The sequence below is a fragment of the Brassica napus genome, chromosome A6 (genome assembly GCF_020379485.1).
Source record: "Brassica napus cultivar Da-Ae chromosome A6, Da-Ae, whole genome shotgun sequence".
Classification (NCBI taxonomy): domain Eukaryota; kingdom Viridiplantae; phylum Streptophyta; class Magnoliopsida; order Brassicales; family Brassicaceae; genus Brassica; species Brassica napus.
In genome coordinates this window covers 20,908,667-20,923,104 of record NC_063439.1, presented here as the reverse complement: position 1 = coordinate 20,923,104, position 14,438 = coordinate 20,908,667, and the positions used below count along the sequence as shown (strand labels likewise).

Sequence of the window (14,438 nt, the reverse complement as noted above, 5' to 3'; positions counted from 1 at the left end):
CGTCCAAACCCGTTTAATCTTCAAGTGGAGATTCTGTGACAATCTCTTGTGGAGTTGGTGTGAGTGAAACACCTGAAGAACTTGTTTGAGACCGTTTCTGATAGTCTTTGTAGAGTGCAGACAAACTATCCTTGAGTTCTTTTATCTTTAAACTTGAAGTAGAGGGATCCAATTTCTTATAAGCAGCTTCAAGCATCTCAATCTTTATTCTTGGATCTAAAGCTGCTCCCATAGCCAAGATTACACTGTAACTTTTCCAGTATTTATCAAACTTAACTTGCATCTCTCTGGCCATTTCTCTCACTCCATCATCATCACATTCTGCATATCTCTTCAATAACAATTGTATCCTCCATACTTGTGTGAAGTAGACATTCGAAGTAGGATACTTTGAACCCGAAAAAGAAGTCGTGATAGCACTGAATGGCTTCAAAAGGTCACAGATTTTTGCCCCACGTTTCCACTCATCCTCTGTAGGCAACGTCTTATACTTTGGATCATACAACTCCATGCTAGCAAATGCAGCCTTAAACTTGAGAGCTCTGAAAAGCATCTCATATGTAGAGTTCCAGCGAGTAGGAACATCAAGTGACAACCCCAATCCACTTGTAATTCTTACTCTCTCTACACATGCCGCAAATGCTTCTTGTCTTTGTGGCGATGCTTTCACATATCTAACACTTTCTCGGATATTATGCAGAAGACTGTTCGCTAATGCTAAGCCACTTTTCACTATGAGGTTTAGAATATGAGCACAGCATCTCACATGTATGTGTTTACCATCAGACAACAAACCTCCATCGCTTCCACCAATCATCTGAAGCTTACCCTTGAGGATTCTCAGCATACTGTTGTTGTTGGTGGCATTGTCCAACGTCATCGAGAAAACCTTCTTCTCCAAACCCCATCCCTTCAATGACTCAAAAACCTTATTAGCTATTTCCTCACCAGTATGTGGAGACTTCATCTCACAAAATTCTAAGATCTTGCTGTGTAATCTCCAGCCATCATCAATATAATGTCCAGTTAAGCAGATATAACCCATGTTTTGAGGACGAGCTACCCATAAATCAGCGGTGAGACAAACCCTACCACGGTGCTTCACAAACAGCCCTTTCAACTTCTCTTTCTCTATTTCATATCTCCTATAAACATCAAGAGCAGCAGTCTGTCTACAGATATGTTGAACGTCAGGATTTAAATACCTATCTCTTTCTCTAACTTTCTCATATTCCACGTATCGAAATGGTAGATCATGGTAAATGATAGACTCAGTAACCATCTCACGATCTACCATATGATCATACACATGCTTATCTACCTTCTTAGGCATCTTAGAACAAAACTCTAAATGCCGTTTCAACTGATTTGTACCATGAGTCTTACCAACCACTAATTTTGAATCACAATGAATGCACTTAGCCCTTTCTTTTCCATCCTCTTCTACCCCCACTAGTACAAAATCTTTCCAAACAAGTGAAGTTTTTCGACGCTTACGTTGAGGTTTCGCTGCTTGTGTTGATGCAGTGGCTTGTGGTTCACACTGAACTTCTGCTTCTGCTTCTGTTTCTGTTTCTGCCATTTCTTCATCTATATCAAATTCAACATCTTCATCATTCATGTCCATGTATTCACGTTGAGCTTCAAGAAGCGCCATTGTGTGCACAGTATCATAGTCCATCTCTGCAAAAAAAAAAAAACATATTTAATTATTAAAGAAACATATTTAATTATTAGTGGCTGCAAGGGACTATCAAAATTTGTCTACACAATGACTCTTTAGCTAACGAAAAACTTGACAAAACTAGTAGAAGCTAACTCACACGGTCACAGCGAAGAAGATGTTCATACAAAACATAGTTAATCATGTTGGTTATCGGTTCTGTTCTTGTTTCCATATACATATTGTAGTCAAATGATCACTCAGTGAAAAAAAGAATCACATACCACTTTTAATCTCAGCTTTGGTTGCAATTTTTGAGACTCCTTTGCATATGTTCGTGAAACCTGTTCACAAATCAAACCATTTTTAAACAAACCCACAAATTAATTGAAAGAACACTTATGAAATCAGTTTGAAACGAACCTTGATTGTATGATACGAGGAAGACACGAGCTGGAGAGAGTGAAGAAGAAGAAGTAGCAGACACGAGAATCTCGTGACGAGATGAAAGGAGGCAAGGAGACACGGAGGTGAAGAACAACGACTCTAGAAGACAAATCAAAACCCTAGAAGCTTCGTGATTCGAATCAGAAACTCATTTGGAGCAGTTTGATCTTTCGTAAGGAGGCAAAGAGCCAAGGAGGTGAAGAAGGAGGAAGAACAACGACGATAGATTAGGTTGAAAAAGAGAAAAAAAAATTAAATGAATTTAATGGGCTGTCCAGTTATTTTTATCAAAACCCATTTATTAAATGGACACATGTGGACAAACCCGACGAAGCCCGTTTAATATTGTTAAGTAAATGGACTTTATATGGACACAAAAATTAAACGGGTTTGGACGTAAATGGGTAGGACAAGCCCATTTTAACATCCCTGCATCCTAGTTTGAAAGCTTGAAACTCTGTATAAAATGGAGGCTGCATGTGATCGGTATATAATTTCACAATGGCAGAATAATTCTTGATTATGCATTTCGTTTCCCATTCTCATAAATCTTTAAAACTAAAAGTTCATTTAACATCCTGGATTTGCCATTTATGGTTGGGTACACTGGATTAAGTAAACTTAGAAAATATCATCGTCAAATGTTCCTGAAATTGTACTTTTAAAGTACAATGTGATTGATGAATGATGTAAATGTTAATAGCTCAGTTGGTAAGAATCTCTTCTATTGACCCCTCAAAGTCAAGTTTAAGCCCTATTATTTTACAATGAATGGAAATTTAAGAAAATTATTTAAAATAGTTTACCTAATCAAACTATTATATAATGAATCAACATAAACCATTAATGTATGACGATTTTGTGCCAGGCCGTTTGTTTAAGTATTTTTTTTGCACACGAAATTATAAAAAATGATTTAGAACGGTTCCTCCTTTAGGTTGTTTAAGTAGGGCTAACTAACAAAACCGTCAAATAATACTGAATCAATGTGAATCATTGATGTTAGAAGACTTCGTGCCGGGTTGTCCGTCTTAGTATTCTCCACAGAAAAAAAAAAAAGTTGTTTAGAACTGATTAGTTAACCAAATTCCATGAGTAGTGAATCAACATGAACCATTAATGTTAAAAATGGCATGCCAAGTTATTCTTCTTAGCTAGTATTCTTTGCATGTATGGAACAAATTTGATAGCAGTTCAAATCTTCCTTTTAAAGTTCAACAACAAAAACTTGGAAAACACTTCAGAAGTTGTCTCAATCATAAAAAAAGAAACATTTTATCACTTATATACACGACAACAATACTAATACAATCCATTAGGTTTTATGTTCTGCTCTATTTTTTTTATTTGATATCTTTAATAATATTCTAGTGTATGAATTAAATGTGAACCATATCATGCAAAGTGAAGCTTAAAACAAAATTGAGCAACGATGTAAGTAAAGGTAGTAGACATGCTCTAGTCTCCAATCGATTGGACACTAACACATAACATTCTTAAGTAATTTCATATCAAAAGTGTTAATGCTACATTTGTCTATATCTGATGAATATGTAATTGGACACATTACAAAATCTCTAAAGGGTCACGCTTAATTAAATGACTCTCAATGATCTGGGAAGCCGTCGTCCTTCTTTATCGTACGATTATTCTCTGTTAGTCGCGTCCAGGACATGACCAAACCAAAGGCCACTGAACTTTTTAAATAATCTTCACTTCCTTTATAAGACTTAATTTACATGTGTAAATATTGTTAGTTGAATCCTCGTGTACATCATATATTTAACATTATATACACATCCTTATCGCACGATGTATGATGTATCTCTCTCTTTCTCTTTCTGTTTTTTTTCTTTTTCCTTTTACAATAAGGATAGCTTTCGAATCAAAACCTGGATTAATCCCGAGACATGGACAAAGTCGGATAGTGTTGGCATTTTCCGATATCTATAGCGGCAAGAAAAAAGACAAACGATGTTCATAAACAGTAACCTCGATCGATCCTTAATCCTTATTCTTGACCCACATATAACCAAACTTATACTCATTCGAAGCTAACCACTGGATCATGCGCTCTTCATTGCCTCTCTCGTGTCTATTTGTTAATTAGATATGTGTTAAATTTTCTGAACTTCCAACTTAGAACCAGTTGATGGTAAATGGAATGGATCAAATTACTTGTTCTTTCAAAATTTTTGATGTGGAATTTATGTTGACACACTCTTTATAAATTAAAAGGTTATGATCCATTCATTGCTACATAATTATATACCCTTCATCGAAATAATGGTTCTTCTAGTCATTAATATTGCAGAGTGCATACCACATCGTCACATCCTAGAGCGCAAGCCACTTTTGAACCGAATTATAAGAGTATGTAGATCAATTATTAAACATTTTTATTAGTTAGGTTTAGGACTTTTGACAATTGTTAAATTTTATTGACTTCCAACTTAAAACTAAATGGTGGTAATTAGAATAATTCAAGTTTTTACGCACTACTTTGTCCTATTAAAACTCATGTAAGAATTTACATTAGGGTTGGCAATTTGGGAGACTAATCGGTTCGGGGTCAGTTGGGTTTCAGATGTTTGGATTTATGAATTTCAACCACATTCGTATATTGTAAAAGTTTGATTCGGATTTAGTTGGGTTCAATTCAATTTTAGTAACATTTCCAAAATCCAGATAATCCCAATATAATTTTGGGTTTTCAGATCTTAATCAGGTTTTCAATTCTAAAATATTGTTATGTACTTAGTTAAACCAGGAAACCAAATAAAGATCTAGTGAAACAAAAGATCAAAAATAAAAAAAAATGGAATGAGAAATAAGAAATAAGAAATAAGAAATAAGAAATGGGTTTTCACGGTTCTTTTTGATTCTAATGTAATTTTTGATAAGTGAAACTAGAGAACTAGAGAGTAATTAAAATCAGTGAAATTAGAGAACAGAACTCAAAACTATGTGGAAGTATATCATATCCGAGATTTTTATGTAGAAAGTAAAAACAATGAAATTAGAGAACAACACTCAAGTGTAATAGATATTTATTTTAGGTATTAAATGAAATTTTAAAGTATTTTAAATACTTATTCAAGATTAAATATGGGCTTAGTATTAGTATTTTCTGAAATTATGAATTTTTGTATTTTTCAGATATTCATTCGGATTCGGATTTGATTCAGAAAAAATCCATGAAAAATGATTGGATTCGATTTAGATTCATTTTTATCGGTCAGAATTCAATATAGATTTTCAGATTCTATTTATCTGTCCACCCTTACTATTCAAAGTGAGTATTAAATATGCTTCCAATCTTTTGATTTTCATCAATTTTTCTTGATTTTCGGTAATTACTTTCATTCCCTCATTCATAAAAGAGGTCTCGTAAATGGTTTGAATTTCTTGTAAACAGTGGAAATAAACTTTGTGGAATAAACTAAAATTATAATGGAAGTAATCAAGTCGAATCAAAAGTCAAAACTAAACTTTTTGTTGTTTGATACGGTTTCATTTTGATTACCCACGATATTTATCCTAAAGTGCAACAAAACCTCATTGGAATCTCTAACGATTAAAAACACATCACAATGATCTCTATAAGATGGACGTAAATGTAGTCATTCCAAGTTCCGAAACATGTTGCAACACAACTCAAATAGAACTGAAAGATGAAACAACGAAGACCCAAAATATCTATCCACAAGTTTCACGATCCTATCATAAATATAAATTTATAAGAATTCCATAAATATCATCATTACTGAAACACATTTTCAAAGGCTGTTTATTCTATAACTGAGAGAATACCACAGACATGGATGAAACGAGACAAATCAGTTCACGAACCTTCTGCTACTGGCCAATACTCCCCAAGAGTCGTTCTACAGCAGCGTTAACGTTTCCATTGGTTGCAAGCAAAGCCCTTATGTTCTCTGCTCTGTCATAGAATCCCATTTCTTGCAGCTGTTGCAACTGAGTCGCAAAGCGTTCTTCAGGAGGAACTGGAACCAAACAAAAAACATGCTTCAATAGTGGGAACCATCTCAATGGATACATGATAAAACCAAAAAAAGAAAATGGTATCACTCCAGTGAGTCTAACCATTAGGTTGGTTCGTGCTACCCAGGCCACCAGCACCAAGACTGCCAAACATATTCATCAATAAATCCAGCCCTGCGTTATTGCCTGCCCCTATAAACATTGCCAACGTAATTATTTACTCAATAAGCTACAACATTAAAATAGAAGCAAAGTACAAAAAATGACAATACTAAGTGAAATAACTAAAGCCTTTATACTTCAGATGCATATAATATCTATAAGAGTACCTGCTGCAGCAGCACCAGTTTGCCCCGGATCCCTACAGAGAAGATGTATTGGGAACATAAATACAGATTGATGGAAAACAAAGAGAGCTCAACAGCTTCTGTCGAAAGGCAGGGCCAAAAAGAAAGAACAATGTTTATGTTTCTATTCAAGTTTATTTCAACGATTGAGATGCTTTGATGCATCACTCATAATTTTATCCATATCATGCTTGATATTCACACTATTGTCTAACAAGCTAAGGGGGTTTAACACTTACTGGGTGGTCGTATTCCTATTCTGAGAGAACAATGATTGCTGTAGAGTCATCATTTGCTAAAGACCAAAAAAAACACAATCAATAACGTTAGGCTGAAGAAACTTCATCATTTGATAATAGATTAGAGACACAGAAATGTTTCTCTGGAGCTCTGGAGGGACAGCAAAGGTGGCCCAACTGACCTGCATCATCTCCGGGGAGCTAAACTGACGAAGGAAATCTGGGTTCTGCATCATTTCCCTCAACTGAGGATTCGAATCTAGCATGGTTCGCAGTTGTGGGTTGAGATTCATCAGCTGAAAATAAAGGGACGCCATTAAAATACATGTTCCCAACAGCAGCAATGTCTTAAAAGTTTCTAGGTCTTCTTACCTGGTTCATGTATTGTGGATTGGAAAGGACGCTTTGCATCATCTGGGACATGGCTGGATTTTGCAATATCTGGCTCAACTGAGAAGCATCTGGAGTGACACCAAGAGGTGAATCCGCTCCAAGCATACCCAGTCCACCAAGCCCTCCAAGACCACCAAGACCAGTGCTTCTCGCATCCCCACCAGAATTTGTACTTCCAGGGGCATTCGTCTGGCCTGTCAAGTAGCCCCACAATATGTTCAATAATATTTATTGCATTAGGAGTAGAACCTAAATTAGAAACAAGTAGCCAAGTAACACAGGCGACTAAAAGGGTGAGAATGAAGTTCCTTACCAGCTGTAGCACCCCAAGGATTAGGAAGTGGATTTGCATTCGGAATACCATTTCCTGTCCCCGTCTCAGCATTCGGTGTCGTAGAATTATTAGAAGCAGCATCGGTAGTAACACCCTGGTTTCCAAGGAGAGCAGCAAAAGGATTAGAAGCCGCATTGTTTCCACCGTTCCCAGGCATAGTCGTAGCATTCATGAGCGGTTCCTGGACATTCTCATACATACGCCTAAGATGGTTAAACCCCTCAGGCATAGACTCAATATTACTCATAGCCCTATCGGTATTCCTCATCATCTCACGCATCAGCTCCGGGTTCCTCGCCGCTTCCAAAGTCTGCCTAAGGATGCTCGGGTCATTGAGGACATGGCCAAGCTCAGGGTTGCGATCCACAAGCTCACGCATCTGAGGGTTGCTCATGATCATACTCCTCATAAACTCAGGGTTGTTCATTAGACTCTGAATGGCTGGTTGGTTCATCATATCTCTAATCATGTTAGGGTTCTGAGCTAGCTGTTGCTGTGCCTGCTCAAGATCAGGAAGACCAGCTCCGAATAGTCCAGACATAGCGTTCCCACCACCTAAAGGATTGAATCCAAGCCCGGGAATTGAGCTGTCGTTTGAACCAACACCTCGAGTGACACCAGGGGCAGTGGCTTGGGTTGTAGCTGGAGCAGAAGGTGGTGGTGATGATGCAGGCGCCGAGCCTCGAACCATATGAACGGTGTGATCAGCCTGCAAACCTAGATATACATAGAATAGATAAATCAATTAAACCTAAACATCCATCAAAATGTAATTGGGTCACTCCAAGATTGAAACTTTATGCGATTTCAATCCAATTAAATCCACAAAACATACAGAGAATAGATACGGTAAGGCTCATGAGACAATCATTTTCAGACAGAACATAAATGGAACATTGTATCTTAGCTAAACATCCATCAAAATGTAATTGGGTCATTCCAAGATTGAAACTTTATGCAATTTCAATCAATTAAATCCACAAAACATACAGAGAATAGATACGGTAAGGCTCAAGAGACTATCATTTTCAGACAGAACATAAATGGAACATTGTATCTTAGCTAAACATCCATCAAAATGTAATTGGGTCATTCCAAGATTGAAACTTTATGCGATTCCAATCAATTAAATCCTCAAGAAGGTGAGAAACCCAACCATAGCTGAGGAGCGTCTGATCGTCTTTGAGGATGCGACCCTTGTAAATCAGACGCTGCTGATTCGCTGGCACTTCGCTGTTCTGCGCCACCAACGCTTTGAAGGCCTCCACCGTGGAATCGAGACTCGTGCTCACGCTAAATTTGGATCCGTTCGAGCACCTGACGTTCACGGCAACAACATCTCCTCCTTCACCAGCAGTCTGCGGCTTACTCGAATCTCCTTCTCCACCCATTTCTATGTTTTAGATCGTCCGCGAATAAAGAAGAAATCAACGAAGAGGAGGAGAAGAGTCGAGGAAGCTCTTAAAGTCGGTTTGGGTAGATTTCTTGAGGAAAGGGATATAAATTTTTCTTTGGTCGAATTAGAAATGAGAGAGAGAGTATGGAGAATTGAAGAGAGTGACGTATTGTTGGCTCTCAACGACCAATCAAATGACTTTGGTTTCAGAGAACGTTTCCACTAGAACCGCTCCGGCCGGGTCGGATTCAACATTCAGCAACTTCTGATCTGGCCGGGTATTCGGATCAGCTTTGGCTAAAAAACAGATCGGATCCAGGTATATATAGAACCAAATATTAGAATATCTATTCGTGAAAATTTCATTAAAAAAAAGTACCTCTACTAAATTTAGTTAAATTTTTTATTACCGAAATTTTTTTTGGTATCTAATTTAATACCACAACTAATTATTTCGTTCATTTTAATACACAAACTTCTAAAGATGTACCACTTTTAATATCCAAACTTTATTTATTTTAAATGAAAATACTAATAAGTTTCAACCAAAATTTTAAAAATCTCCAAAATCTAAGAAAAATAAGAAATTTTATAATTTATTTAAAGATTTAGGAAAGAAAGTAAATAAATTAGTGGGAAAATGCTAAAAATTAATTTTGAAGAAAAATAAATAAATTTCAAAAAACGAATTAATTCAATATTTAAAACTTAAAACTTTTGTTACAAAAATTTAAGATTATACAAAATTTAATTACTTTTATTTCTCAAACAGAAAATAAAATTAGAATTTTATGGGACTTGTTTGTAAATTTTGGAGAGTTTTTAATGTTATTTTGAAATATATTAGTATTTGTAATTAAAATGAACTAAATCTGGATATAAACATGGGCATAGTTTTAACGTTTATATATTAAAATGAGAAAAATAATTAGTAGGGGTATTAAAATGGGTAACGAAAAAAATTGAGTATTAAAATGTTTAAAAAAATTTAGTTGAGGTATTTTTATGGAATTTTCCTATCTATATTATTAAAACAGAAGTCATGACATCTTTCATGTGTGATATTTAAAAATGGATCATCCTCTATAATGTTTATCAAATTTTACATAATTTAATCATCATATCTTTTAATAGCTTTATCTTTTATTTAAAATACAAATAAATATTGTTTAAGAAAAATTAAAAAAAAAAATTGAGAATCATTTTAAATTTTATTTTCGAAAATCAATTAATTTAAATTTCCACTATCATAAAATATAACTAGAATTTCAAATTAAATTTATTTTTGTTTAATGAACGAAAATTAAAATCGTATAATTTTTTAACTATATTTTAATGATAATAAATATTTAAATGAATTTTCGGAAATACATTTTATAAAGATCTTAAAAAGATTTTGTTAGAAAGAAATATCTATTTTTATTTTAAATAAAATAAAATAACAAAAAAACTTATTCAACTTTGTGTATTTCAAGCAATTTTTCAAATAAGTTTTTTACTACAAAATTGTTTTGCATGTACAATATATTATAGTTTCTTAAAAAAAAAAATATTTTTTTGTTTTTTTAACAAGATCTCACAATATTTATTCCCTATTATGTAGGTCTAATTTAATTTGATTTCCATACACATTTCAAACATAGAAAAATATTAAAATGATGTAAAATAGTATTGTTATATAATAATGTTCTCAAAATAAATATTTTTACAAAAATTTATAGTAACAACAAGCCACTTTGATATAGACATTATAGAGTTATATAATACATATAAATCACATTAATTTAGTGATAAATTTTGTTATATAAACTAAAATTTTTTATTATAAGAAGAAAAAACTCACACAAATGTGCAGGTCAAGATCTAATCTAATCTATTAAAATAGAGTGATATTTTATCTATTGTTTTTTTGGACTATTAAAAAAATTATAACAGTCCAACTAAAATAGATCTTACTAATTATTAACATACAATGCTTTTTAAATCTAACCAATATCAATTAACCATACATACTCGTGATATCAATTAATACGTGTGTACGTAAGATCATTTAAACTGACCACTTCATTTAATTTCTTTAACAGAATGGGTTATTTGCTAGAGTTAGACCATTTCCATCACCCCTCCATAATTTACTGCAAAATGAACTAAGAAATAGAGTAATGAAGAAACAAAAAAAGTGATTACTCTATAAATAGAGTGATTTTTTATTGTTTGTTCATACTCCATTTTTCACTCCATATTTGGAGTAAATTATGGAGTGGAGATTGAGATGCCCTCCTTTTCTTCATCGTTTGTTAACTTACCAAATTTTTACAGTAACAAGAGCACTTTCAGTGGAAGGTTCTACTTTTTGGAGTTCTAAATTTTTATATATATATATGTATATATTATATATGCATATATAATTATGGGATCCATTATTTTAGTGGAAACCCAATCCAAATTAGTTTCTTATAACAAATATTCTTCCATGCTACTGAGGTTACAACTAAACCGGATTGCATAATGTCTAAACAGTCATTTAAATGTATTCATAACTTTAGTGGCATTTGTACGAGAGAGTGCAATAATAAGTGGAATGATTTGGGAGAAATATTTATATATATATATAGTATACTCATATGATTTTATGATTATTTGCATATTTGTATAGCAAAATTTTACACCTACGATTTTCTTTAATGTGGAATGTTTAGTGGTTTCAATAATTTATAATATTTTTAAACAAAACAATGAAGATTTCAAAATTAAGGTATTAACTTTTTAATATATGTTCAACCCAGATATCAAAATATAAATATGTATTTTCATATAATGTATAGTTTAATTTAAACGATATGATATGATATGATATATATTAACATAAACACTTATTAAAATAAAATTATTAATTCATATTATTTTATAATCATTGTATCTTATTATAGAAAATAATTTAAACTTTGATCACAAAAGCTTATGTGAGACTTTTAATAATTTTAGTAATTTATACTCGTTTTGAAAAATTCAAAATACAACATATACAAAAAAAATCTAACTTTTTATTATATGACTAATGTAATTAAACAATTAAACAAAAATGATAGAAAGTATACAGATTGTTAGCAAATATTTATTATTTAAAATTAATACTCATATTAGGTAATTCCGTAGATTTTTTTTAAGGAAAAAATATATAATAATTTCAATTTGATAAATGAATGGTACATAATGAACGTACTATATAATATAACATTCTTTAACAATTTAATTTTGGACTAATAAAATTTTTAAGTGATTCTTAAGTTACTATGTAAGCCAAATTAGCATTCAAATTACGTGACTAACTTTGATACTTTTTTAATTTGTATAAACTACAAGTTATAATTTTTTTAATGTTTCTCTATTAATATATCGAAGATGTTTTGCTTTTGTGGGCCGACAGAACTTTCGATTTATTGGCTAGCCAGAGTCAAAGCCTTAAACTTATTAGGCCCATTAACATAACAGGAAGCATCAGCTTCAAGAAGCTATCCAGATAATATTCTTGGTTGGTGAGGAGAATCGATTACCGGAGCCATGGCGTCGCTCTGCTCTGCGAGGTTGCTTCCTTCTTTGTCGCCTGATGTTCTGAAGAAGATGTCCTCCTCTTCTTCGATGCACCACGACTCGCGTTCGCTTGGTTGCTCTTCGCCACGTGTCCACGGTTTCTCGTCCGTCCGCCGACCTTCACTTAGCAATAGAAGAGGGAATAATAGTCAGCTGCAAGTTGTGGCTATGGCACCCGAGGAAGAGAAGCTCACTCGTCGCAATCCTCTCGATTTCCCTATTGTGAGGTTCCCTTCAATTATATTTCGGATCTTTCCCACAGTCCGTAACGTAACCATTTTGTGTTACATTCTATGGCTTAGCTATGATGGTGTATTGCTGACGAAACTGACCCTATTACTTTTTGTATGTGATGAATATCTGAAAACTATAGATTGGGGGTCTTAGACACAGGTAGAATCAGTTTCATGTTCATAGGTTTTCAGGTTGTGTTTCTATTTGAACCAGTTTGTATCATAAATTAGCTTACTGTTTGGTTATTTCTTTGTCTATCTATCAAGTGTTAAACTCATTTGTTCTGTGTCTGTGTATGCTCCCTATTCATGTTTCTATAAGTGATTGTTAATATTCATCATTTCTTTGCACTGCTCCAATTGTATTATTCTTAGTTATAACTAAAGGATCAGTCTGATTCTTTTTTTCTGTAGTTTTGGTTATGAATAATACTTGAGAATCTACATGTACGTTAAGAGCATGTTCTTATTGATTCGAGGATTTGTGCTTGCCATTCTCATAATCGAAGTGGACACTTGACTAGAAATGCATGCTCCTTTGTTATCTTTTTTACATTTTCAATTTGATTGTGATCTACTGTTAGGAGTGGGAGAGGCCTAAACCTGGGAGGAGACCTGATATTTTCCCCAAGTTTAGCCCAATGAAGACACCGTTGCCACCACCGATGCCTTATGATCCTCCAGCAGAAGACGAAGAAGAAGAGGAAGAGAAGAAAGAAGAGGAAGAAGAAAACCCTGACCAAGAAGAAGAGGACCAACCTGAGAAGCAGCAGTAGATTTTTATAGTTTGCGAAAAAAAAAAAGGGTTGGAACGTCGAGATCTAAAGAGACTTTCTGTTTCTGATTTTTGTAGTGTTTTTGGAGGTGGAAAAAAAAAATTCATTGTTCTCATATTTAGTTGCTAGTTTTAAATCTCATACTCATGTACTATATTTCGTGTAATAATGTCAGTCTTGTCTCCATCATTTACGCTAGTGCTTCGAACTTGTTTGTAACTTCGTGCCTAGAAAAGGTATCCGGACGAGAAACCAATCCGAATTAAGAGCTACCAAACAGGACTGGATTCAACGTAAGTGTTCAAAGGGATCCTAGACTATACCAAAAGAAATGTAATCAAACTTGACCTGAACAAAGAATCATCATTTGACCATCTAAAAATATCTGAAATATTAATATATATTTTAAAAATACTATTTATAATAATATTTGTGATGATTAAAACATTAATTAATTTGTGTAACTTAACTATTTAAATTATATATTTGGATGCTTTGGAAAGAAGATAATAATTATTATTTTCTATTTAACATTTTTTAACTTTGCTATGAGTTTTTGGAATTTTTTTAATTTTTATTATAAATAAAAAATAACTGACATTATTGTTTCAATAAGTCAAATATTCGGTACAATTTTAAAGTTCATGTATTAAGCTAACTAATTAATTATTTGGATTAAACTAGGTAACAAAAAAGAAAATTTATCAAAGGATATCACATACAGTAGAACCTCTATAAATTAATAATCGATAAATTAATAATCTCTTTAAAATAATAAATATCTTCGGTCCCAATTTGGACTGGTTTAAATTGACACAAATCGATAAAATAATAAGATAATATTTTTTTAAAAAAAAATCTATGTAAATATATGGTCCCATTAAAATTATAAATTCATAATTTATATGTATACATATTTTATATAAGTAAGAACCTATTTTTATGTTATTTGTTTTATTCACAATGGAATTATCTTTATATTTTCTTAACACTTAATATATTTTTGATGAGATT

At 33.1% G+C, this 14,438-nt stretch overlaps 3 protein-coding genes across 3 annotated transcripts; 1 reads left to right on the top strand and 2 right to left on the bottom strand.

Moving 5' to 3' along the window:
• Window positions 1-13: 13 nt before the first annotated feature.
• On the bottom strand, window positions 14-2,552 carry LOC125610001 (zinc finger BED domain-containing protein RICESLEEPER 2-like). Its single transcript, XM_048781642.1, has 2 exons — window positions 2,087-2,552; window positions 14-1,683 (listed from the first exon to the last, which is right to left on the bottom strand). Exon 2 carries the CDS (start codon window positions 1,679-1,681, stop codon window positions 14-16), a length of 1,668 nt encoding a protein of 555 aa, XP_048637599.1. The 5' UTR covers window positions 1,682-1,683; window positions 2,087-2,552.
• A 3,258-nt stretch (window positions 2,553-5,810) lies between these two features.
• On the bottom strand, window positions 5,811-8,985 carry LOC106348348 (ubiquitin domain-containing protein DSK2b). The gene is made up of 8 exons (XM_013788068.3): window positions 8,585-8,985; window positions 7,408-8,145; window positions 7,074-7,288; window positions 6,884-6,997; window positions 6,702-6,757; window positions 6,445-6,476; window positions 6,218-6,307; window positions 5,811-6,117 (listed from the first exon to the last, which is right to left on the bottom strand). Exons 1-8 carry the CDS (start codon window positions 8,817-8,819, stop codon window positions 5,969-5,971), a joined length of 1,629 nt encoding a protein of 542 aa, XP_013643522.1. The 5' UTR covers window positions 8,820-8,985; the 3' UTR covers window positions 5,811-5,968.
• A 3,330-nt stretch (window positions 8,986-12,315) lies between these two features.
• LOC106348349 (probable serine/threonine-protein kinase DDB_G0281745) lies at window positions 12,316-13,613 on the top strand. The gene is made up of 2 exons (XM_013788071.3): window positions 12,316-12,637; window positions 13,233-13,613. Exons 1-2 carry the CDS (start codon window positions 12,386-12,388, stop codon window positions 13,422-13,424), a joined length of 444 nt encoding a protein of 147 aa, XP_013643525.1. The 5' UTR covers window positions 12,316-12,385; the 3' UTR covers window positions 13,425-13,613.
• Window positions 13,614-14,438: the final 825 nt, after the last annotated feature.

Coding starts and splice junctions, on each gene's coding strand:
- LOC125610001 (XM_048781642.1), bottom strand. CDS start 1,681: ATGGACTATGATACTGTGCACACAATGGCGCTTCTTGAAGCTCAACGT.
- LOC106348348 (XM_013788068.3), bottom strand. CDS start 8,819: ATGGGTGGAGAAGGAGATTCGAGTAAGCCGCAGACTGCTGGTGAAGGA. Junction 7,289..7,407: donor TCCTTGGGGTGCTACAGCTG/GTAAGGAACTTC, acceptor GCTACTTGACAG/GCCAGACGAATGCCCCTGGA. Junction 6,477..6,701: donor AATAGGAATACGACCACCCA/GTAAGTGTTAAA, acceptor TCTTCTCTGTAG/GGATCCGGGGCAAACTGGTG.
- LOC106348349 (XM_013788071.3), top strand. CDS start 12,386: ATGGCGTCGCTCTGCTCTGCGAGGTTGCTTCCTTCTTTGTCGCCTGAT. Junction 12,638..13,232: donor ATCCTCTCGATTTCCCTATT/GTGAGGTTCCCT, acceptor ATCTACTGTTAG/GAGTGGGAGAGGCCTAAACC.